We start from the raw sequence: 26,429 nt of genomic DNA, 5'->3' as shown, positions 1-26,429 counted from the left end.
ATAGCATAGCATAGCATAGCAGAATCCAGAAATAAACCCTTCTGTATATGGTCAAATGATTTTTGACAAGGGTGCCAAGACCATTCAATAGGGAAAGGACAGTCTTTTCAACAAATGATGATGGAAAAGCTAGGTATACACATGAAAAGACTAAAGTTGGACTAATACCCTATACCATATATAAAAATTAACTCAACATGGATCAAAGACCTAAAGCTAAAACTATAACTAAAACTGTAAAAGCTAAAACTATACAACTCAGAATAGAGGAAAAGCTTCATAACATGAGATTTGGCAATGACTTCTTGGCTATGACACGAAAAGTACAGTCAACAAAAGAAAAAAAATATGTAAACTGGAGTTTGTTAAAATTAAAAACATTTGTGTGTCAAAGGACACAATCAACAGAGTGAAAAGGCCCCATTCTCATGGAATGTGAGAAAATATTTGCAAATCATATATCTGATAAGGGATTAATATCCAGAATATACATGGAACTACTAAAACTCAACAACAAAAATAAACAACTCAATTCAAAAATGGGCAAAGGAGCCCTGGCCAGTATGGCTTAGTGGGTAGGATCTTTTACATAGAAAGATCCCCAGCCCCAGTCAGGGCACGTGTGGGAGGCAATCAATTGATGTTTCTCTCTCACCTCTCTCTCTCTACCTTCCCCTCTCTCTAAAAAGCAAAGAAAATGTCCTCAGGTAAGGATTAAAAAAAAAAAAAATGGGCAAAAGACTTCAAGGAACATTTTTCCAAACAAGATTTACGAACAGCCAATAAGCACATGAAAAGATGTGCATCACTCATCACCAAGGAAATAGAAATCAAAACTATGAGATACCACTTCTGGGATGGCTATAGAAAAAAAAAAAAAAGAACATAAAATAACAATTGTTGATGAGGATGTGGAGAAATCGGAACCTTGTGCACTACTGGTGAGAACGCAGCTACTACGGAAAACAGTATGGCAGTTCCTTGAAAAATGAAATATGACCTAGCAATCCCACTCCTGGGTATATACCAAGAAAAAATGGAAGTAGGGATTCAAAAGGATATTCGTACCGACTGTCCCCAACTTACGATTTTTCAACTTATATAATGGTGTGAAAGCAATACAAATAATAAATTACATGAAGTATTTAACACTTTATTATAAAATAGGCTTTGTGTTAGATGATTTTGCCCAAATGTAGGCCAATGTAACTGTTCTGAGCACATTTTAGGCTATACTAAGTTATGTTTGGTAGGTTAGGTGTATTAAATGCATTTTGACTTACGGTATTTTCAACTTACAATGGATTTATCAGAACTTAACCCCATCATTAAGTCAAGGAGCATCTTCATTTATCTGTACATCCAAGTACACAGCAGCATTATTCACAATAACCAAAAAGTGAAAGCAACTCAAGTGTCCATTGAAGGATGAATGAATAAACAAAATGTGATACATACATGGAATGGAATATTATGCAGCCTTAAAAGGGAAGGACATTCTGATACCTACTACAACATGGATGAACCTTGAGGACATTATGCTCAGTGAAATAAGTCAAACACAAAAGAACAGATACTGTGTGATTCCGCTTATATTGAAGTCCTTAGAGGAGTTAGATCCATAAAGAAAGAAGAATGGTGGGTGCCACAGGATGGGGGAGGGAAAATGGGAAGTTAGTATTTAATGAAATTCAGTTTTGCAAGATGAAAAATTCTGGAGATGGATGGTGATGATGGCTGCACAACAACGTGAAATGTACTTAATGCTATTGAACTGTACACTTAAAAATGGTTTAGATGATAAATTTTGTTATGTATATTTTATCACAATTTTTAAAAGGAAAAATATAAAAAGAAAATTAGCACCTCACTTGTGTGGAATTCCTGCCAAAAACACACCACCTTAGCCCAATCACAAGAAAACATCAAATAAACCAAACCCTGACAGATAGTCTACAAAAAGACTGTCTTCAAGGGGCTGAAGGTCATGGACGATGCAGAAACCCTGAGCAACGATCGTAGATCAGAGAGGATTGTGACACAACAACTAAACATAATGTGGGAGCCTGGAGGGGATCCTAGGCCAAAGGAAGGGCATCAGGCGACATTTGGGGAAATCCAAATGCAGTCTGGAATAGAATGTGATGATGCTGCAGTCCTGGTTGGATCAGCCCACCCTGGTCACGTGAGATGTTCACAGTCAGGGGCTATGGGAACTGTCTGTGCTGTCTTTGCATCTTTTCACTAAATCTAAAATTATCTCAAAAGAAAAACTGAAAAGAAACTAATACACTCCCCTCCCTGAAAAGGACACTGAACATTCAGAGTATCATCATGGCATCTGTTACATGTCAAGCCATGGCTCATGGGTGTGCCAGGTAAGACCCTATTCTTTTTTTTTAGTGTTTTTATTGATTTTTGGGGGGGGAAAGGAGAGGGATAGAGAGATAGAAACACTAAGGAGAGAGACACATCAATTGGCTGCCTCCTTCAGGCCCCCTACTGGGGATCAAGCCCACAACCCAGGCATGTGCTCTGACCAGAAATCAAACGGGTGACCTCTTGGTTCATGGTTCGACATTCAACCATGGAGCCACCCTGGCTGGGCAACCATATTCTAATGCTGCCATGCTGCCCCATGGGCACCCCTGATGCTGGCCAGACACAGGGCTAAGCACTTTGGGAGGGAACATCGTGTAATCTGAACAACTCTACAAAGGGAAACTGAGGCACAGAGAGGAGTCATTTGGGAAAAGCTAGCAGAGACAGGGCCCAAACTGCAGTGGCAATGCACTTGGCCAGGTGCTTAGGGGGCCACAGGGCGGGCTCTTGGGCCCAAGTGGCCCCTAGCAGGCCCCCTGTTAGGGACCCTCAGGGCTCCTCCCTCCACATTTGCTGAGCCAGAAGCAGGAATTAGCAGCTGCTTGCCACTTTGGGCATGAAGGAGGCTGCTGGGCCCATAAATCACTCCTGAGGCTGTGCATTGATTCTGTGACAATTTAATGAGCTGCTCCTGTCCTAATTATAGCTATCAAACCCCCGTCTGCCTGAAAGGACAGAGATAAAGACAGCACAATGCTCACAGGTGCGAAAGGACCCATCAAAGAAGGCAGCAGGGGTCTGTCTCTTCAGTCACCTGAGAAACACTGAATTCAATATGACTTCAATATGAGGGAGGCTCTTTAGCCAGGAGGGCATGGACACAATGGCCACTCCGAGCCTCCAGCAGGGTGGACAGCTATCGTGTTTTTCTGAGGTGCACTATGCCTCCCCCTGTCCCCAGCCCAAGGACTGGCAGCCCTGCAGAGCCAGCCCTAGGCACTCTGCCCCCCAGAGACTTCCACATGAGTGACCAGCTGGCATGCACCCACCCACCTCCATGCCCAGGTGAGCTGTATCAGAGCACAGAGGAAAGGGAAAGTGTTTTGAGTTTTCTGTTTTCAATTTTCATCAAAGTTTTGAGACATAAATTATTTCTTTTATTAAAAAAGCATGGCAGAACACTTCCCTGAAACCCAAAACCTCACCTGGCAGGGAAGAACAGCCTGTAAGCATTCTCAGGGTCTTCTTCCCTGGACAGGAAGCCCCAGCCCCTGGACACTCAGGAAACCACGGAGCTCCAAAGCTGTATCTGGGAATGGGGCGAACGGGGCACAGACACTTGACAGCCAACGAGAAAGACTCACCCTCTGGACAGAAGACCATGCTCTGGATTTGTGGTGAAACCCCCATGACCAGTAGGGCATCAGGATGGGACCTTGGAGGAGGAGGAGTTTCACATATAAGAATTAGGGCTCGAGGTCTCCTCTCTGCTTCAGAAATGCCTTTCCTTGTACAGGGGGCACCTGTACATGAAATTGAAGCCATTTAATACAAACCTCCTTGTTCAAGCCCTTGGGAATCAGATTCCTGACATCAGGTGAAAGAACTGCCAAGTCAGCAAGTCCTGGTCTGTACCAAGTCCGAGTTCATTTCCATGGCGCCACCCTCTCTTGGGGAACACCTGCCCCAACACCCTCTCAGGTCCACGAAGCCTCCTCCTCACTCTCCCCAAGTCTGTCCCTACATGATGGTTGGAGGAATCTTGGCTAAACCTGCATCTCGTGTCAGGTCCTGCTCCTAACCTTACTGGAGCATCCCTCCAACCCAGAACCAAGCCCATGAAGAATTACCCACTGAGCTCAGCCAGCCCCTGCTCCCACAACAGGCTTCACGATCCCTACCTCCATGATTCACCCTTGTCCTGGGGTGGGGTCAGCTCAAATGTCACCTCCCCCAAAGGGCCCCCACCCCATTCCACTCTCTCAGAGCTGTGACCTCGGGGCCATGGCTAGGGACCAGCTGGCCACTGGCATGGATTCCTCTGAGGGAAAGGCTCCATCTGACTTGTTCTACAGGGTGTCCCCAGGGCCCGGGAAAATGTGGGTGCTCAATAAATACCAACTGAAGGAGGGGCTTTTCCATCCAAATCCCAGCCTCTGCAGGGCACCTCATAGGGGACCTGGTGCTTCTCACATTCTCCCCAGGGCACTCGAGAGTCCCACCTGCCCCTGCCTACCCCAGTCCCTCCTATAAACACTGCACATGGTCAATACAAACTCAAAGTTTCTCCCTGAAGTTGTTCAGCAAAAACTTGAGCTCCACAAGGACCACCATGCTACCCACCTGGCTCCATGCCCCTTCGTGCCCAGTTCATTCTCCCAGATGGAGAACAGGACCCCATGGCACATTCTCAGTGCTTAAGGGGGGAGCCTGACAGAGTGGTGGGAAACTTAGGAGATTCCAGAGTGAACAGGAGACAGGCCTGCCCTCAGGGACATCACCATCCAGTGCCTGCTTAGCACCTGCTGAATGCCCACTATGCACCTGTTCAGTGTCTGATACGTACATCCTGTGTGCTTGCTGTATACCTGCTGGATGACTGCTGTATGTCCACCAAGTACCTGTTACATACCTGCTGAATACACATGTGCCTGCTGAACATCTGCCAAGCACCTGCTAAATGCCTGCCATATGCCCACCCAGTGCCCACTGAGCACTGCCTGCCATGTGTTAGCAGTGCACATGCCTCCAAAATCTCAGCAGAGAGCACACAATGAGCATCTGTGTGCAGGGCCCCATTTTGGATACACTACATGGGTTAACCCATCTAAGTGTCACCCCAGTCCAATGAGGTGGAGACCACTGTGACTCCCACTTCACAGAGAGGGAGTGAACCCCATAGGAGATGTCTGGGTCTAAACTCATCCAGGAGGAAGTAAGGAGAAGCCTGCTGCGGGGCCCTGCCAGGCATTAGGTACTGCAGAATCCTCTGTGCCCATCTGAGCAGCCTGAGGAGGAGGCCTTGACCATACTTCATTTCCATTTGGAAAATAATAAATACTGACTCTCTCCATGTCCTTGGACCATAAGGCATTTAGTGGATTCCTTGTTTGTGAACCTGGACCCTTATCTGGCTGGTGGCACCATAGCCCTGCCGCACCAGGGCAGGGTACCCACCTCTGCCTTGGGGCCCAGCTGGACACAGTGGCAGGAGGGAAGGGAGAAGAGGAGGTCAGAGACACCCTGGCCAGAAACAAGAGGCTGTTCCACTCTACAAGCTCCAAGGTGAGGTGAGACTTTTCCATCCCTGCCCTTTTCTCTCTAGGTCCCCCATTGTAGGCAGGGGCCCCTACCTTGCCTTCCTTCCTCTCATCTCTCAATAAATGCTGTCATTATTATCCCCTAACTGACCCAAATCAGCCTTCCCTCTGTCCTCACTGTGGGCCACTCCAAGCTGCTGTGCCCACCCCTGTGCCTGGCTGCTTGCATGCATGGAATGAACACAGTGAATACATGGTTTGTAAAACACTAGGGACAACCTCCAAGGTCCTCAACTGATGGCTATGAACTGAAGCTCAGCATGCACCACAGCCCTCCATGGCTGTTTTATGAAATACACCGGGCCTGGGTCAGACACAGGTTCAAACCCAGCACCTCCACATACAGTGAAACATGGGGACCTCTCACATTTCAGTTTCTCATCTGGGCAATGGGGGAAACAAGACTCTTCCTCTGGGTCACTGCAACAACCTATTGGGTACATGCACATGGGCTCTAGCACCTCTAGTCCCTTGTTGTCATCCCACTGTAACTCTCTGTGGTTTCCCATCACCCACATGCAGGGCCTGACCCAAGGCCCTCCACCACCCAACTGTTTCCCTCCTACAGCTCTGCCCACACAGACTACGCACCTTGAACAGTTTCCTCAGCTCACCAGGTTCCAGCAGCCTGGAAGGCTCTGCCCCACCCTGACCAACTGGCAAACTCCCAGAGCAGTATGGATGGGAGAACACATACAGCCACTGGGTTAGTCCAGCCTGGGTCCAACCCCAGCTCTTCCACCTCTAACACTCTGAGCCTCAGTCTCCCCCTATAAACCAGAAAGGATGCAATCAGCTGATGGGGATGTTGTCACATGTCTTATGGAATCAGGGGCCTCCACCCACCCTGCTGCACCTGCATAATCCCAGCACATGGAGGAGTGCACAACAGGGCTACTAGGGCCAGCTGGTTCTCTGGGGTACGGCCGTCTTGGGCACTGCAGAGTGTTGAGCTGTATTCCTAATCACCCCCCCAAAGTCATGACAACCAAAATTGTCCCCATATGTTTACAAGTGCCCCCAGAGAGAATCAGCAGGGAACACCTATTTGTGATACTCCCCCGGGACTGCACTCAGGTCAGTACTTCCCCGGTCAGACCCCACCCCTGACCTCTGAATGGCATTTCCCAGAGGGTCCTGTTTCAAAAGAAATCCCCAGCACCAAAGACTAAATCCCAGGCCCTGAGGCCATCACCTCCCTTCACTGGAGCAGCACTGAAGGGAGCCCCAGGCCCTGAGCTGAAACCAGAAACTCCCCCAGCACAGAGAGCAGCAGAAAAGGCCAATGCAGCCTTCCACAATGCCCAGGATGGCCTGGCAGTATAACCTAATTAACCCAACCAGGACCAGAAGGCTCACCGCACTGACAAGAGTCATCTGGCACTGTGCCCCCTGCCAGGTTTGAGGACAGTGAAAGCAAACACCCTCTGGCTGTATGGACCAACAATGACCACTGGGCCACCAACTGAGGGCCAGACAGCCTGCTCACCCCAAAACTGAAGCTGACCTTCTCCCTCCACCTGGCACAACCCTGGTGATTACAGCACCCAAGACTCTCAGCAAGGCCTGCATGGCAGGATTCTCAGACCCCCACTAAGAATTCAGGCCCCATACCGGACCTGCAGAAGCAGAAAATTGGGGAAGCGCAGGAGTCTTATTCTTCAGCTACTAGATGGTTCAAAGGCCCCTAAAAGTGGGAGAACCAGCTCCTACCATACTCTCCATTTTCCATGTTGCTCTAGGTAGTCAGGTCTCAAACTGCAAGTGAGATCCACTGGCCAGGAGTGGCAAACTCCTTCTGTAAAGGGCCAGATGGTAAATATTTTTGCCTCTCCAAGCTATATGGTCTCTATCACAATGACTCAACTCTGCCATACACCAGGCATAAGCAAATGAGCATGGCCATGTTCTAATAAAACTTTATTTATAAGAACTAGCCCAAGTAGGCTCTGTGAGCAACTGAAGGTTCTAGTCTGTGGTTTTAATTCCTTGTTCTGAACACCAGCTATGCCTCTTCCCAGCTAGGGCCTCAGTTTCCCCATATGGACAGAGAGAGGGTGGACATCTCCTCTCCGAGGGTAAGTGAGCAACAAGAATAGAGGTTGAATGAAAGCCATATGGTGCTATGCAGGGAGAAGGAACAGAGTGCAGAGGGCACACTTTATCCCTCACAGTAGGATTACAACCCCAAACCCTTACCCCACACCCCCACAACACCCTGCCACGCTCTTGGTCAGTTCCTGATGTCCCCAGAGCCTTGGCTCCTGCTGTTGTCCCTCTGGCTTGTTCACCTTCACTGCTGGACCCAATGCAAAGTGAGGTCCCTAGTTCCTGGTGGTGGCTGAATTAAGAGTCTACCTAGGCCTCAACAGGCAACAAGGTACAACCTGTGAGCCAGCCAGAGAAGGACAGATGTGCACACCTGCAGAGAGCTCTCAGGCCTACTGTCTAAAGATGGTTTCTAAATAACAACATAACTAAAAAAAAAAAAAGCCCAGCTAGTGTGGCTCAGTTGGTTGAGCACCCTCCTGTGCACCATAAGGTTGCCGATTTGATTCCCAGTCAGGGCGCATGCCCAAGTTGCAGGTTCAATCCCCAGTCAGGGTATGTATGGAAGGCAACCAATCAAATGTTTCTCTTTCTCCCTCTCCTCTCTCCTCTCCCCCCCCCCCATATCTCTCTAAGCATGTCCTCAGGTGAGAATTGATTTTTTTTTTTTTTTTAACTCCTCACCAGAGGATATTTTTCCCATTGCTTTTCAGAGAGAGTGGAAGAGAGAGAGAGAGAGAGATCGCAGTGAGAGAGACACACATCAATTGGTTGCCACCCACACATGCCCCAACTGGGGCCAAGGATCAAGCCTGCAAACGAGGTTCGTGCCCTTAGCTGGAATTGAACCAGGGACCCTTCAGTCCACAGGCTAACCACTGAGCAAACCGGGTAGGGCCTCAGGTGAGAATTAGGAAAACAAAATTTATTTTAGAGAGAGAGGAAGGGAGAGGGAGAGAGAGAGAGCAAAAGAAACATCAATGTAAGAGAGAAACATCGATTGGTTGCCTTCTGTACATACCCCAACTGGGGATAGAACCCACAACCTGGCCATGTGCCCTGACCGAGAATCAAACTGGCGAACTTTTGGGGCACAGGACGACACTCAACCAACTGAGCCACTCCAGCCAGGCAAAAAAAAAAATTATATATATATATTTAAAGATGGTTTCTATAACGTACCTGGACTCTGCAGGCTCTGTCTCAGCCTGGGGGACAATATCCCAAGCTTGCCATCACAGATGACCACCAACCAGGTGAAACAATAGGAATTTATTCTCTCACAGCTCTGGAGACCAGATGTCTGAAATACAGGTGTCGGCAGGAACACACTCCCTCTGGAGGCTCTAGAAGAGGATCTTTCCTGTCTCTTCCAGCTTCTGGGGCTCTAGGCATCGTTGGCTTGTGGCTACCTCATCCCAATTTCTGCCGTTGTCATCTTATGACCTTCTCCCTATGTGTCTGTGTCCTCTCCTCTTTCATAAGGTTGCTAGTCATTGAATTTAAGACCACCCTGAATCCAGGATGATAGCATCTCGAGATCATTACCCTAATTACATCTGCAGAGTTCTTTTCCAAATAAGGCCACAGTCACAGGTTCTGGGGGTTAGGATGTGGGCAAATCTTCTTAGGAGTCAAGGTGTGCAGCTCACAACCAGAAGAGTACTGAGGCTGCTGGGGCTTTCTGGAGGCAGAGGAAGGCTTCCCATCCTCTCAGCAGAGCAACTGATGGAGTCCTGCGTGCGTGCATGCGTGAAGGCTACAGATGGTACCAGATACTTGGAACAGCCGGCACAAAGGCAAGGATGCCAAAGTCAGGACTGGGTCCAGGACTGGGGGTGGTCTCCATGCTCAGCTCACCCAAGCCACCACTGTACTTTCCTCTAGCCTATGCAGAGCTACCCCTATCACAGGGTAGGACCAGAAGAACACTCCCCTTCCTTCAGTGCAGCCAGAGCTGCAGTTAGGCCAGGTCACATGGACTGCTTTGTGTGCAGGTTTTTTCTGGCCCTGGGACTGCTCCCTGGGATACTCAGAGCCTCCTGTGTCCTGAGCCCCTGGCAAGAGGGCAACACGCCCCACATGCAATCCACCTGCACATATTTTGGCTCTGATGCCAAAATATCACCAAAATCCACTGATCCTGCTCAAGCTACCCCCTGCAACTCCCTAATCTAGACACTGTAGCAGCCTCACAGCCTGCTACCATCCCCTCTCACTCCCTTGCCAGTTCAGCTCACACCCATCTCTGTAGAACAGAAAATGCCCTCAAATAGTTAAATGGAGAGTTACCATATGACCCAGCAACTCCACTCCTTGGTGTACACCCAAGGGAAAGGAAGACCTGCATCCACATGGGCACTTGGAGATAAATGTCCATAGCAGCACTATTCAAACGGCTAAAAGGTGGAAACGACACACATGTCCATCAACTGATAAAAGATAAACAAAATGTGGTCCATCCTCACAATGGAATATTACTCAGCCATAAAAAGGACTGAAGGACTGACACACATTACAACATGGATGAACCTCAAAAAAATCATGCGGAGTAAAAGCCGCCAGAAACAAAAACCCACATAGTGTGTGATTCCATTAATATGAAATGTTCAGAACAGGCAAATCCATAGAGATAGAAAGCAGATTAATGCTTGCCAGAGGCTGGGGTAATGAGGAGTGACTACTAATGGGGATGTAGTTTCCTTCTGGGGTGATAGAAATGTTCTGGAACTAGACAGAAGTAATGGTTACACAACACGGTGAATGTGCTAAAAACCATTGAACAGTACACTTTAAGTGGGTAGGTTGGATGTATTGGGAATTACATCTCAATACAGCTATTACATAAATAAGCAGCAGCTCAGGCTTCTCACCATCACAAACACCACTTCCTCAGGTGGAATCCAGGGTTCCCAAAGCCACTCCAGCTTCACCTCTCTCACTCTCTCTCCACAAGCTAGTCTCTCTGTCCTCTGACTTGTCCTCAACTTTGCCAAGCCCTTTCCACCTCAGGGCTGTGCATCTGTCTGTCCCACACCTGGGGTGCTCTTGCCTGGCATGAGGGCCTCTGTCTCACTGTCCAGGTGTTAGCCTCCCCCTGTCCCAACCAGTCAGTCCACATCACCCCGCTTTTTTCTGAAAGTGTGCTTCATTCATTTGCAGCAATTCTCTTGTTCCCCCTAAAACCACATCTGCTCCCCAAAACCACAGCCTTCATACACTCTGTATGCTATATTATGCACCCAACATGATCCCTGGGATACACTGTACAATCAAAAACATCATTATGTGGAATGAACATGCTACCCCAACTTTATAGCTCAGGATTCAAAAAGTAAAAAACCTATTCAAACTCACATAGCAGAGCACCATAGCCCCTCCCTGCATATCATGCTACCCAAGTCTGAAGATGGTAAAGGAACACCCACCCCTCTGCAACACAGAAAGTGGTCTCCCAAACATTACATCCTGTCCCCCACCCAACCTGGCCCTCCTGTCCCTGCTCCCCAGGGAGATGATAGCGTCAATTTGTTCATCACACACTGAATGCCTACTGACTGGCCTTTCACATGGGAAGGCACTGCAGGCATGTCCATCACCACTGAGGACTGCCAGCAGACACATGGAAACATGAGTGGTCCTGCTCACTCCAGGAGCGGGCAAGCTGTCCTGCAGAATTCACAGGAAAGGAGCAGCTACCAACAGGGCCATGCCCCATCTGTTAGCATGTGCAGGCGAAACCCTGGTGTCTACTGCAGAGGGAGGCAATGAGGGAAGGTTGCAGCCAGAGAGAGGGGCAGGGGCCCTGCATCAAGTGGGTTCACTCACCTGCACCAGGTACTGCAGACATGCCATTTGCCACAGGCAATGGCCAAATGGGCTGGGAACAAGTTTGTCCATCCTGGTCCCATGTGGGAAACAAGCCATCAGCCTGCCCAGGTGGCACAGCCATAAAAGTAGGGGAAGAGCTTTAAACTCTACCTGCTCAGGTGCAAAGGTTGCGCCCCTGCCCACTTAGCATTCCCTCCAAACTGAAGGTTTCTGGGCCTCAGCACTGCTGACATCTGGGGCCAGATCACTCACTCTCTGTGAAAGGGCCATCTGTGAATTGTGGGGTGGTGAGCGGCATCCCTGTTCTCTACCCACCAGATGCCAGTGGCACCCTCTCCCCCAGTCAAGACAACCAAAAATGTCTCAAGCCATTGCCATATCCTCTTGGGGGGCAGAAATGTCCCCAGCAGAGAACACTGCTCAGTCTCTAAAACCCAGTGTAAGTTCACCTCTGCCCGGACACCATGCCCACCCCACCTCCCCAAATCCTGAAGAGAAGGCAACAGAGAATTGGGGGAGGAGATGGGAAGTGGTAACCAGGGTTGAGAAATGCTGTCTACGTATCCGAGAAATATTTTCTAAATTCATCAGTGCATGAATGGACAAACAAAATGTGGTCCATCCATACAATGGGATATTATTCAGCCATAAAAAGGAACGAAGTTTTCTGATTCATGCTACAACATGCATGAACCTTGAAAACATCATGCTGAGTGAAAGAAGGCAGTCACAAAAGGCCACATAGTATATGATCCCATTTACATAAAATGTCCAGAATAGGTAGGGAGAGAAAGCAAATTGGTGGTTGTCAGGAGCTGGGGGAGGAGGAAATGGGGACTGACTGCTCATAGGTACCAGATTTCTTCTGGGGGAGATGAACATGTTTTGGAGTTAGACAGTGGTGATGGTTGCACAACTCCATAAATACACTAAAAATCACTAAATTATACACTTTAAACAAGTGAATTATATGGTATTTGAACTATATCTCAATAAAGCTGTTAAAGAAACCTTTTCAACAACAATAATCCATTTCCAACCCCAAGGCAGAAACAGGACCTCCAATCATGAAGACAGCCATAAACTTCACATAACCCACTTCTTGTTATACTATATACATTTGACACCTACTTGTGCTAGCACACACTACATGCTAGAGACAAGAGGATATGGACACTCATGCCCTCAGAAGCCCTGACTTACAGGGTCACTCCAGTTGCTCACTTTCATTCATTCATTCATTCTCCAACCATCTCTTCCTGAGTGAGAACAAGAGCTGCTGGAGCAGGAACAGGCAGCACCTGGCTGATAGTGAGCACCCAATCAATATGTGCCAAATAAATGCATGGAAATGAAGACACATTCTAGCCTATAAGGTCACAATCTCGAAGAGAAACAAATAACTAGTTAGAAAAGAACATAACCTGAAAATTCCACCTGAGGAATTAGATTGAAGCTGAAGTCACAGATGTAGGTCTGCCTGGGATGGTCAGATCAGTGGCCAAATCCAGAAACCAGCAATATGACTGTCAAATCCTCTCTGAGGCCCCCAGGTGCAGGGTGGGGGTCCCATTGCTCTGCAGAAATACAGTGGACATTACCAATACCTGTGCAAAGTGTGCTTGCTTCCTGATCCACAAGGAAGGGTTTGCTAGACACACTTCACAAAGAACATAAGGCCTGAGGAGCTTAGTACTTTGCCGTGATCATGTGGCCAGAGAGCTGAGGCTCAGGAGAAATGCCACGCCACCAATCCTAGCCCCAACAAAGCCCATGCTCCATGTCCATAGTTGCTTCCCAGGTGAGGTTAGCAGGTAACCAGGCCTGCCTCTGCACACTGAACCCAACCAGCCACCTTAGGAAACCTGACCCTCTACCCTGTTCCTAAAGGCCAGGGGACATCTACAGGTAGCTGTCCTTTGTCCCAGTGGGGGGAACATCACCTGGTTCTGACTATATAGGCTGCATGGGGAAGGGGCAGCTGTCTCCACTCTAAGCTCTAGGACTGAGCACATCTGCCTTCCTAACCCTCTTCAGGTCCCCACAGGAGAGGACAGCTGACCTTGTCCTCAGGTGTCCAAAAATTCTATTCCACCTCACGTCTGCAAGTGGGGGCATGTGTCCTGCTGACATCCAGGAAATGAAGCACAGGCACCAATGATGTAGAGACACCTGTCCCTTCAAGTATCAACAATGTGGGGTCACCTGTCCCTTCAAGTAACAATATGGGAGCACCTATCCCATCCCCAAGTACCAGTGATGCTTTCAAGCAATGCCCAATTCATACACCTGTCATCCTGTCTCCCCTAAGTAGAGTAAAATGGGAGCACCTATCCCCCTCAGATAGCGATGATGTAAAAACACCTGTCACCATTAGGTTACAATGATGTAGTGGTACCTGTTCCCTCCAGATAATGATATAGAGGTCCCTGCCCCTCCAGGTAACAATGATATGAGAGCACCTGTCCTCCTCTCATCCGGGGAGCAATGATGTGAGGGCATGTGTTCCCCTCAGGTAGCAATAATATTGGGACACCATTGTTACCTACACCATTAGGTAACAATGATGTAGTGGCACCTGTTCCCTGCAGGTAGTAATGACATGGAGGCCCCTGCCCCTCCAGGTAGCAATGATGTGGGGTCACCTGTTCCCCCTCAGGTACTGATGATGTGGGGCCCCAATCCCGCCCACGACGCCCAGGGAGAGGGGACACCTGTCCCCTCGGGCCAGGCCAAGCCCCGCCCCGCGCCCCGCCCCCGCCGCGCGCCCCCGCCCTGTGCACGCGCTGGACACGCGCCTTCTCCTCCTCCCTCTCGGCCCTGAGGGGTCGACGCGGCAGTCCCCTCACCCGCGCGGCCCGCGTCAGGCTCAGGTCCTTCATGACCTCCTCGAAGGCCGCCGTCTCCTCTGCCTGCTTCTGGTTGTGCAGCGCGATCTTCTCGCTGAATTTCCGCGGATTGTTCGAAGTCGCCATCTTCTCGCCGCCGCCTCCTCCTCCTCCTCCGCCTCCTCCGCCTCCTCCTCCACCTCTTTACCCCCCTCCCCACTCGCCAGTGCCACCGCGCAGGCGCCGGCCAGGCCAGCGGGCGGTGGGTGATGCGCAGGCGCGGCAGTGGTCCGAAGCGACGCAGGCGCACGGAGGAGGCAGGCGGGAGTGGGGGTGACAGCGCATGCGCTCGCTCCGCCCGCGCTGTCGCTACCCAAAGGTGGGGAGCGTATGGAAATTTCGGCGCAGGCGCAGTGGGCTGCCTCCTGGACCGCTGGACAGCGGCCGCTAGATCCTCCAAGAGGGGACAGCCAGACCCAAACCTTTTCCAATTTACCAGGATGGAGCCAACACCTTCCAAGGACAGGGCGCACCCTGAGGCTGAGACTGGGCTCGGGCCAGTTCAGCTTTGAGACCTGTCCAGGACGTTGCTCATTCCTGCATTCATTCGCTCAACATTTATTGAGAGCCAATATGTACCAGGCAGACGTGGTGGTCCCTGCCTTAATGGGGTGCACAGTCGGGGAGGGTTGAGACGTAACCCACCAACAGATGACCCAAGAACTTTTCAGATGGAGATAAATGTAACGGGGGAAATAATTCAGTGATGGGAAGAGGGTTGAGAGGGCTGGGTGAAAAAGGTGAAAGCAAGTTCAAATTGCCAGTTATAAAAATAATCAAGGGGATGTAAAGTACAGCATAGGAAATATAATCAATAATATTGTAATATCTGTATGGTTATCAGATGGGTACTAAATGTATTGCAGTGACCACTTCATAAGGTATATAAATGTCTAATCACTATGTCGTACACTTGAAATTAATATAATATTGTATGTCGACTGTAATTGGAAAATAATTAAAAATAAAAGTTTTTTTTGAAGAATTCAGTGATGGGCTGGCAGGAGGCTGATGTTATGGAGGGAGGTTCCCACCACCACCACCATCATGGAAGTGGTGGGACATCTGAGCTGAGGCCTGACCCTTGTGAGCAGCCCCAGCCCAAAACCTGGACATCATCCTTAATACCTTCCTTTCTCTATCACCTCATATTGTACCAGTTCCTATTCTCTAGATCCTTAAGCCCAAACAACCAGAACTACATAGCTTCAGCCTCCTCTCTGTGAATTTATCCAGTCCAGTCTTGCTCAAGGGTACTGGTTTTGCCATGGGTGCTAAAGGAAAGGTCCAGAAATCCCACCCAGACCCAGCAGTGAATGGGATAGTAGAGTTTCCCAGATGATAGAGGGATGACCCAGAGAAAAGCAAAAGGGGTTCTGTTTGACACCCAGCTGTCCCTCCCTAAGCAGAGGGACCCCAACCACCAATATCAAAGGTTCATATTCAGGACACCCTAGGGATTATCCGGCATGAGAGGAAGGAAGCCAGGGGGATGGGGGGCAGCTGTAATTGCACAAAAAATACACTTTTTACTAGAGCCAGGAATGGCTGAGGGAGAACCCCAGTGGAGGTCATAGGGGGACAATTATTTTTTCCAAATATGCTTTTAGTGCCACTTTCCAACCGTTTAATTAAATGTCCATATTAAATATATGCACATACATAGATTTTAGTTTGGAGTGTCCTGGGCACTGCCACTGCTCCATTTTACCCTTCTTGTTCATATAGTCTTGAGAAACTTCATGGACTTTAGCATTTTTGCCTAACCAGCATCTGTCCCCCTTTTAGGTATCAACAACTAACTGCCCTACAGGAAACACTCATTCTGACTTTCAGACCATGAGTTGTGAATGAAGCTGATCTCACCAACTCCCTCTCCTCACAAACACCTCTTGTCACGGCTTAGACAATCAACAGAGCCCACTGCTGTGACTTGACCATCAGGATTGGTTCAGGGAAGGCATGTGACCCAGTTTTGCCCAATGAAAGGCAATTCTGGAAATTTTGCCTGAACCATGGGAAAGTGAAGCACCCTCTTTGCTTGGACCAAGAGAGTGAACACATACAGAGGAAAACAGAGACAGAAGTCTAGAGAAGACACTGTCTGAGCTCCTGGATCCAGTCATTCCTTAAGATAGACAGCCCTGCCCTGGTCAGTGTTGCTCAGTGGTTAGAGCCTCGGCCCATGCACCGAAGGACTGCAGGTTCAATTCCTGGTCAAGGACACATACCTGGGTTGCAGGTTCATTCCCCAGCCCCAGTCGGGCACATGAGGGAGGCAACCAGTTGATGTGTCTCTCTCACATCAATGTCTCTGTCTCTCCCTCTTCCCCCCTCCCTTCCACTCCATCTAAAAGCAAAGGGAAAATATCCTTGAGTGAGGATTTAAAGAAAAAAGATAGACAGTCCTGCCTTTTCACTTGTGTCAGCCAATAATTTATTCTCTTTTTTGCTGAAGTTGATTTGAAGTCCATTTTCTGTCCCTGGCACTAACTGAGACTGCAGCTTCTGGAAGTCAGGTGCAGGGCTGGGCATACTACAAAAGTGCTTCTCATTCCTGTCACCATTTTGTGAGAGTGGAGAGGAAATAGAGACAGAGCGCACAGATGGCAACTGCCCCATAGCAAGTTAAGCGCCAGAGCCAGAACTCAGGCCTGACAGCAGAGCTCCGCTTCCTTCTCTGCACTGGGTTTTGTAAGGTTTAAATGAGATTAACACAAGTCAAGTGCCTGGCTCATAAGTGCTCAAAAGATGGTGGTTACCCTGATCACTTCCATATGTCTGCACTAAGCTGGTTTCCCGGCACAGAAAGAGAAAAGATTTGGGGGAGGGAGGGCAGGTGTTATCAGGTCACAAAAATGTGCCATGCCTACAGGGCAGAGGTGCTTGCCCTATTCACCCCTCACCTCAGCAGTAACAAGATCCATCTTAAACCCTGGTGATGAGTCAGAGAAATCCATGAGCCTACTCATTGCACAATGGCCAGACCTTGACCCAAAACTTCCTCCAGCTCCACTGACCCTTAGTACCAAGGAGGGAGAGGCCAAGACATCTGGTGACCCAGGAAGAACCCAGCCCTGATGTTTTTGCTTTCTTAGTTCATCAAAGAAAGCTGCTGCCATCCAGTATGGCCCAGGTAGTGCTTTTTGGAGCAGCCTGTGGTCTTTGTAAACTGGGGTGGATCTCATGGTCTCCATCACACTTGGGGAAAAGAATCCACCCTCTTCCTAGTGGCCCACGATGCTCTTGCCCCCCCTCCCTGGCCCTTCACTGTAGCTACTCTGGCCTCCTTACTCTTCTACCTCCAGGTCTTTGCACATACTGCTGATTTTTCCCTGACTGCTCTCCCCACAGATCCTTTTATGGTTGGCACCTTCTCATCTTTCAGGCCTCTCCTCTGAGAGCCCCTCCCTGAGGGCCCTATCGGAAGTGTGCCCCTGCATGTGTCGCATGACCAGGGAACATCACACTCTCTAAAGGCAGCTGTTTCCAGGGTCCTGTCTGCTCCCCTATAGACTGAGCTGAGATCAAAAGCTGAAAGTATATTCACCCTTCCCAAACACTACAGGGGTAGAGTTCCCTGTGTGATGCAGAAAGGACACAGACACACCCAGTTCCTTAATCTTAAGGCTTGTTCTCTGTTCCTTGAAGGCTCTGAGTTCTTTAGGCCTCATATTATACTTGTCTGTTCATTCTGTTTTCCTGGGTCTCCAGAGATAACACAAGACTAGGCACAGAGGGGTAATTAGGAAGTGTTTGTTAAATGAATCATTTTCTGCCTGGGAAACTCCTATTCATCCCTCCTCCAGAAAGGCCATCCTGACGCCTAAGGAGAGCTGTGTTCCTCACTCTAGGCTCACCCAGCTGGGTCCTTCTCCAACCAATCCTGATTTGAAGGCACTGGGAGTGTCCAACTGTTGAATAGTTTCACTTTAGTTACGGAGCACATCCAAGTGTAAGCTAAGAGGAGAGTCCTTATAAGCCACTTCCTGCTGCTTCCAGGATTTAATTTTCTCTCATCTCCTCCATAGATCTGCCTGGCACCATTTGTTCCTTGCCAGTTTCCCCAGCATTATCTCCCACCCTTCCCTTTCTAATTCCCTCCACTCCAGCCTTACTGCATCCTGCTCAGGGCCTTTGCCCAGGCTGTCTTCCTGTCTAGAATGCCCTTTCCCCTGCATTCAGGCCATAACACTCCAACATAAAATCTCTAAATACAGGCTAAATGAAAACCTAAACTGCTGAGCATTTCTGCGTGGCCCAGCCCTTGCTGATTCTCCAGCTGTCTGACAACAGGAAAGCGACTTCACCTCTCAGAGCCCAGCTGCCCTCCCATGTTAAATATGAACAGTGGCAATCCTCATAGCAGGTTCTTGGGAGATTAAATAGATAATGAGAATAAAGCACTTAGCTTAGTGTCTGCTCTCTCACCAGCACTCAGTAACTGTTAAGGGAAGCATACCTTACTTTGAGATGTGAGTTTTCATGCCTTGCTTTTCTACACTGCCTTATATGGAATCTTGGTCTATCTGGGGTACCCACATTGCATGGAGGTGACTTTGGGCCATCGAAATGAGGAGGCAAAAAGGAAAGCCATCCAGGGCATGTCTTTGACTTCCAAACCAGACCTTCATCAGACAGAGTTTTAAAAGGCAAAGCCAGAGCCAGTTTAATTATAATGTGAAAGGAAGAACCAGGCAATAGAAGCCATAAATGCCAGACACAGTGCTCACTCCTTACAACTGAACAGGAAGAGGTTAGAGGATAAAGGTCCCTGGGGCGCCCACCCTGGGCTGAGTGTGGGGCGGAGGGTGAAACAGGGCAGGATTGCCAAGGAGAGTGGCAAGAGGCTGGAGCTGAGGGGGGTAGGGACCCAGGGGATTGGCTCTAGGCGATGGCGGGACTGGGCAGAGCAAGCAGTCCAGTTCCTCCCTTGCAACCACCATGCAGAGGGGACATCCAGTGACAACACAATGGTGATACTAGGCTGAGCTGCAGCTGAACTCCCCCACCCAGAACTCCTCCCCGCTGCCCAAAAACCGAGGACACTTACAGTCCCAATCTACGTGATAAAAGAGAATTCCCAACCTTCAGGGGCACTGGCTTTTCTTTCTGGTGGCCCAGCATCTGAATACCCATCCAAGTCTAGGAAGTCCCCACCATGGGAAGCCAGCCCCATAATGACAACAGAAACCCCAGAGCCAACAGTGTGATGGATTAAACTGTGGACCTCAGTTCCCCATTTGTTCCTGTGTCCCACCCTGTGCCACACCACAGTGCATCCTTCCTTTGTAAAAAGGAAGATATTTCCCAGCCCTGATTTTGGGCTTGGTCGTGTCATTAGCTTTGGCCAATGGCATATGGGCAGAATGCTGGCCTAAGGATGAAGATAGGTAAGGCTAAGCACCCCCTCACCCCACCCCACCCCGATATTCCATAGCCTTGCACCTGGAAGCAGAGCTGCTCAACTGAGAGCAGCATAGAATAGGCATCCCATATGAGTCACAGGCACATGAAAACCACCTATTTATTTATTTCGTTAATCCTCACCCAAGGATATTTTTTCCATTGATTTTTAGCGAGAGTGGAAGGCAGGGAGGGAGCAGAGGGGAGAGAGAGAAACATCCATGTGAAAGAGACACATCAATTGGTTGCCTCCTGCACACGCCCCAACTGGGGCTGGGGGTCAAACCCAAAACCCAGGTATGTGCCCTTGACTGGGATTCCAACCTGGGACTCTTGGGTGCTTGGGCCGATGCTCTAACCACTAAACCATACCGGCCAGAAACCACCCATTTATTTTTGCATACCACTGAGACTTGGATTGTTTGTTACACGGTGGCAGCAGCTAACTAGCACATTCATATACTCACTTTATCAGGGATCCAGGCAGATAGGTTGGCACAGGGCATGGGCTAGGCCAATAGGATATTTCCACTCAGGAACAAGTGATGCAAAGAAACAGCATCAGGGCAGGAGCATCCACTTTCCAGGGGAAGCTATGGCTGAGTGCCAAGGGCAGATGACATTGCCAGTTGCGACATATGGACTCTGTGGCAGTGGCAGAAGCATCCTCACCAGTCCGTCCCGACCTGTCCTTGCCACCTTGATTCTTACTGTTTTCTGAGCCTGGTTTTTCAGCCTTCCCACCACTTCTGTGAGCAACCCAACAGCCCTCCAGTGTACATCTTTGCAACTGAAATCAGCCAGTTTCTGTTGTTTGCAAATAAAACCCCTGACTTACATTAAGACTGGGAAACCCCAACATCCGTTACCTTTATATTATAATTTTGTAAGTGTCTGGGTTGCAAATAACAGAATGGCTGATCACTAGTATCTTAAGATACTAAGTATCTTAAGCAGCACAAACACTGTGATTCTCAGAAAAAGGAGCCTGAAGATTAGAGGTTCCAGGATGGGACTGGGGGACTCGATTTCAGGGCTCTGGGAGGCAGCAACTCTGTGCCTCTCTTTAACTTGCTCCTCATGGCCACAAGAGGGCTGCAGAAACTCCTGGCATCGTGTCCTCATAGAAAGCATTGGCAATAAGGCTTCTCCCATGACCAGAAACCCCCACCCCAGACCTTCCCTTAAAGCTGTTGGCCAGAGCTGGGAAATTTGCCCAGACTGAAAACAACCCCAGCAAAAGGCGTTACCAAGAAAAGCTGAGCCAAATCCTAAATTAACCCCCACCCAAAGCTGGGCACACTGCTGCTGGCCCCAAATCAGGACTCTGTGAGTGAGGAGGGAGAAATGGCTGCAGGGATGGCAACAGCAGGGGCAGCCACAAGAATTAAGCTGGGGTCTTTTCTTTCATAAAAAAAAAAAAGTTTTTATTGACTTTAGAGAGAGGAAGGGAGAGAGAGAGACAGAGGGGGGGGAGAGAGAGAGAGAGAAACATCGATGTGAGAGAGAAACCTCAATTGGTTGCCTCCTGCACACACTCCAACCAGGGATGGAACCTGCAACCTGGGCATGTGCCCTGACCAGGAATCGAACTGATGGCTGAGACACAACAGCCAGGACTAAGCTGGGGTCTTGTTGTGGGGGGAGCATGGCCTCGTGGATCACCTGCCCTTGGGGTCCATGGATCGCGCCCACAGACACTAAGAGTAGATGAGGCTCTGCTCCCACTTCCCCACCCAGAACCTCTCATTTGTGCAACAAGCATTCCCAGCTATGCCTCCCGGGACACACGGCCAGGTGCCCCTAATAAAACCCGTGCACAGAGACTCCACCATGAGAAGTGAAATCTCCGGGGCCTGTGAGAACAGAGGAGCTGTAGCTGCATTCCAGGACACAAAGCCAGGGGCAGATTTCCAAACTGGCCAGGTCTGGGGCAGATTCCCACCTCACACGACTCCCCTGAGGCCCCTTTGGCCCTTGCTGGCTGAAAAGCCCCAGAAGTCACACTTGGCCTCCCTCTCACGGGCCTACATCCCACTGTCCCCAGAGACAGTGTTTTCCCACAGCCCCGGCCCAGGTGCAGAGGGAGGCTCCAGGAGCCAAGTCCAGGGCTGCGGTGGGGAAGCAGGCCATCTGGAAGGAGATGGGCTTTCCCCAAGCTTGGTCCTCATGCACAGTGGACGCTGCCCTGGGCGAAAGGTGAAGAGAAGTGGTAAGGTGATAGGCCGCAGACTCCTTCAGGGTGCCAGACAAAAAGGGCGAGGCTGGCCCAAGGGTGTGTGCACAAGCTATTTGTTCAACTGTATATGAGCAAGAACGTGTGTGCAGGTATGCCTGAGTGTGAGCGTGTGTGCATGTGTGTGCAAGCCTTTGTGTGTATGGGTACACATGGTCTGTCTTTCTCCAAAGGACACAAACGTTCACAAAGTAAAGTTTCAAGCCAGCTTCTGCTAAATTAAAAACAGCTTTTTCGTGTTTAAAGTTTACAATACGAAAAATAATTTTCCTTTCTTCCGGGGGGGTGAGTGGAGAAGGAGGGGTAGGGGGCCCCCGAGAACATTCCATGAACCAGCCCAGACGGTTACGCACAATCGAACAGTTAGATACGGCAGCGCCCCCTCCACCCTGCACAGGCACCTCTGCCAGCTCATTGGGGACAAGATGTTCTGAGGTGTGAGCTGATCTGGGGGAACTTGCAGCTGGCAAAGGCTTCTCACTGCCCCCCTGAAGGGGCTGTGCCTCTAGCAGAAAAGGGTTCTCTTGGGGGAGCTCAGGTTAGGGAGGTGAGAAGAGGCTGAAATGTTCTAGTAAGTCCCCAAGGGCCACAGCTTTCCTTTCAATGCCCCTGGAAGCGTGGGCTCCTTCCTGGTTCCCAACCAAGTTCCCACTTCAGCACTGCCTCTCCACTCGATCTCACCCTGGGGGCCCCATGGCTGCTGGTTGGGAGCACCAGGCCTACGGTATGTTTTGAGGGTGACCTGGAAGCCTCCCCTCTCAGAAGGCTATATGTGAACTGTAGTCAGTCTCTACTAAAGTGTAGCTCTGTTCAGAGTGAGGCTACCACAAAATCAAGGACTGGGGGCAACTCATGCAGCTCTTGGGCCTCCATGGAAGCATATTAACTTCATGCTGTTTTTAGGCCTGCCCTTTCTCTTCTGCATTGCAGCCTCTGGAAAGAGGAGCTCCATGGCCATCCGATCTTGCACCCAGGATGGAGGAAATGGAGACAGAACCTGTTAGGGCTGAGGGCTGGCTGGTGGCAGGGGGCTAGATCACCGGACACATAGAACAGCCTGGGGAGTAGCCAAAGACCACCAGGTTTACCCTCTGGCTTCCCAGCATCCAGTGGAAGTCCCAGCCCCACTTCCTGCTGCCCTCACTCACATCCCTGAGCTAAAGACTGGCCCCCCTTCCAGCTCCTCTATGAGGATGGGAAAGGGTGAGGTGGGAGAGGGGCCCCCAAATGCACAGAGGACAGGAGGAATCTATGACCTATCAGGCTCCCCAAGCTCAGTGCTGGGCCTGCTCCATCTTTTCACCATAACATTTTTATTAAATACAAGGAAAATATTAGGAGACGACGTCTGCTAAGGTATGAGGTTAATTCTTTACACAGCGAGTGGGTCACAGAAACATGACATCAATCGTCTGTTAGCAGCAGAAGAGACACTTTAAGTTGCCCCAAGGGTATAAATCCCATTTATAAGACAGCAGTGCTGGCCTCTTAAAAAAAAGCAAAATGGAACAACAAAAAAAAAGGTTTAGAGACCAAAACAAATGTGGCTAGAAATGTTGTAAAGTCCTTGAAGAGAGAGGCTCCCACCCTCCTGACTTCCCAACTGGCCTTGGGCCAGGTGGCACTTCAACCTGAACACAGAACAAGATGGGAGTACAGGGCTAGAGAGTAGATGAAATGAAAACTCTTGAACAGACCTATGGAATGCAGATGCACTGGGATTCTAAAGCAGCATCCTCCTTTATCCATGGGACAGGGACATATCAGCCCAGTGGAACAGGGGCATATTGGCCCAGTTCTCCTCAGGGCCCCCCATGTGGCCTAGTGCCCAGTGGAAGGCTCGACGCCCATAAAGACCATCTCTGGGAGCTGGCTGTGATTTTTCCTCGTGAAAGCAGATGAGCAAACACCGTGAGGTGCTTGGACCAAGGGCAAGAATAGGGACAAATGCTGAACCCTCCTCCGTGGCCCCCTCCCACTCAGCAGCTTGGGCTTATTGGGGAGACAGTCTTCTGGTCATTACTCCAAGCTGGGTACTTGCAAGCCACTCCAGCTCAAGATGTGGGGTGCGGTTATTTAAAAATACATGTGCGCACCCTGGCCAGTGTTGCTCAGTGGTTAGAGCGTCAGCCCATGCACCAAAGGGTCATGGGTTCGATTCCTGATTAAGAGAACATACCTGAGTTGTAGGTTCGGTCCCTGGCCCCAGTCGGGGCGAGTGCAGGAGACAACCAATCAGTGTGTTTCTCTTACATGGATGTTTTTCTCTCTCTCCTTCCCTCCTTCCCTTCCACTCTCTCTAAATATCTATGGGAAAAATATCCTTGGGTGAAGATTAACAAAAACAAACAAACAAGTGCAAAAGAAACTTGGGAGGGGGAGAGTGGCACACCATGAATTTGGAATAACACTAATGAATCGGCATCTGAACATCTGGAGACTGCCAGGCCAAGGGATGGGAGAGAAGTGGGGCACAATACCCCCAAAAGACCACCAATTCCTGCCCATGAGTGAGGACCCTGTGCAGAGGAGAAAACCACCTCAGGCTTAAGTTTTCTGCCACAACACATCGGCCTCTTCACTGGCAGGCTCCCTGGGCAGAGCCAAGATCTACTTTGGGAAGGAAGGACTTAGGAAGGAGGTTTATCAACACAGTGGGCCTATATAGCTAGCCAGCCCAGGTGTAGGGAGGCCTGAGGTTCTCCATAGGACATGTGCTCACCAAGCCCCTGGCAAGAACAGCATGCAGCCAGGTCATGGGTGTGGTGGTGGTGGTGGGAGTGTCCCGGAAGCTACCTCCTGCTCCCAGCCCGGGGCAGCAGGACGGGGACACAGGCGATGCCAGCAAAGGACTCAGGGAAGTGCAGGTCGCGTTCCCACTCATCTGTCTCGGTGTTGTATACCTGCACAATGCCTGTCACATTGTTGAGGCGCCAGTTATAGCCCCCGACAACATAGATCTTTCTGTCCAGCAGGCAGCAGCCAGCCTCTGACTGGCCGGCCCTCATGGGGCTCACACTGGTCCACTGGTCTGTCTCGGGCACATAGTATTCCACAGCCAGCACGTCAAAGCAGCGGTCCATGTGGTCCATGCGGCCACCCAGGGCATAGATGCGGCCGCCAGCACCCACCATGGCATGCAACACACGGGGTTCACTCATGGGTGCCTTGAACTCCCACTGGTCGGCCGCGGGGTCGTAGCAGTGTAGGGCCTTCTTGTCCTCCACTGAGATGCCGTAGCCACCTGAGATGTAGAGGCGACCCCCAGCTGAGGCACCTGCATGGCCCCAGGTGCGGCGCTTCAGTGAGCAGGCATAGCCCCATTCATTGCGCCGAGGACAGTATCTTTCAACTGAGGCCAGGCTGCCTGCCCGGTTACGGCCGCCTGTGGCATAGACCATGCCACACAACACATTCAGCTGGAACTGGATGCGGCTCTCCTGCATGGCCTGCAGGCGCAGCCACTGGTTCAGGTGAGGATCATAGCGGTAGCAGGCATCCACCGCACCCTCACCGCTGCGGTATTGCAGGTGCTGGCCCCCGGCCACGTACACGAAGTTGTCCAGCACAGCCACACATGTGTGGCTGCAGCCTACCTCCATCTCTGTGAGCTCACGGAAGTGGCAGGCTCCTGGCTCAGGCAGCTGGTATACTTTGTTACTGACAGCGTGGTCACTGTCAGTATAGGGTGTACCACCAAAGGCCACCAGCGAGGGCACGTCAGAGCGCACAACTGTGCGGGGGGACTGCATCTCATGCTGCCGGAAAGGCAACACCTGGTAGTTGAAGGCCTCTAGCAGGTACTGGCGGCACAGCACGTCCTCTACCATGAGGTCCAGTGTCTGCACACTGTCCACCAGGTCAGACGAGTGCATGAGTGGGAAACGGATATGGCAGAGCACATGGCTGGCACGTGGCCGCCGGGCAGGGTCATGCTGCAGCCAGCGAACAGCAGCATGGAACAGGTCGATCTCAGCACAGCTTTGTAGCCGGTTGCTCTGCAGGAAGAAGACAAGGCGCTCCAGGGGCAGCTGCAGGAAGTCTTCTTCCGCAGCAATCTGCAGGAAATGCCGGAAGGTGAAGGCATCTACCGACTCTTTGAGTGAGGCCAGGCTGAAGGTGGTGGCCATGTGACCAATGTGCAGGCAGGTCTCCACACTCATGGCAGCCTTGAGGAACTCCTCGCACAGCTCCACCACTGGCAGCATCTGCAGGAACACAGCTGCGCCCAGCACATCCTGCACACAGTCCAGGTCCAGAGTCACCTCAGCACTGTAGGCAAAGTCAATGATGTGCCGCAGGCCACGCGCTGACAAGCCCTTCAGCTCAATGATGTCCTGGCTTGCTTCCCTCATTCCACCTGTGAACATGGCCCTG

General features: G+C 50.2%; 2 protein-coding genes across 11 annotated transcripts in view; both read right to left on the bottom strand.

The window, feature by feature from the left end:
- CRTC1 (CREB regulated transcription coactivator 1) overlaps positions 1-26,429 on the bottom strand; it is a 97,971-nt gene that overhangs the window by 47,159 nt on the left and 24,383 nt on the right. For 7 of the 10 annotated variants that reach the window (XM_081134902.1, XM_081134907.1, XM_081134910.1 and 4 more), the window contains exon 1: positions 14,372-14,517. The exons of 1 other annotated variant lie outside the window; for it this stretch is intronic. In XM_081134902.1, the coding sequence (XP_080991028.1) occupies positions 14,372-14,497 (126 nt within the window). In that variant the 5' untranslated portion in view covers positions 14,498-14,517. Of the gene's footprint in view, positions 1-3,686; positions 3,705-14,371; positions 14,518-24,774; positions 24,818-26,429 lie in introns of those variants that run through there. 2 more of the 10 variants (XM_081134906.1, XM_081134904.1) reach the window with 2 other exon arrangements.
- KLHL26 (kelch like family member 26) overlaps positions 21,231-26,429 on the bottom strand; it is a 29,678-nt gene continuing 24,479 nt past the window's right edge. The window contains exon 3 of the mRNA XM_081134913.1: positions 21,231-26,426. Within this exon, the coding sequence (XP_080991039.1) occupies positions 24,845-26,426 (1,582 nt within the window). The 3' untranslated portion in view covers positions 21,231-24,844. The remainder of the gene's footprint in view (positions 26,427-26,429) is intronic.

This window comes from Miniopterus schreibersii (genome assembly GCF_964146895.1).
Source record: "Miniopterus schreibersii genome assembly, chromosome: 4".
NCBI lineage: Eukaryota > Metazoa > Chordata > Mammalia > Chiroptera > Miniopteridae > Miniopterus > Miniopterus schreibersii.
The sequence above is the reverse complement of the archived record's forward strand: the minus strand, read 5'-3'. Positions and strand labels throughout refer to the sequence as shown.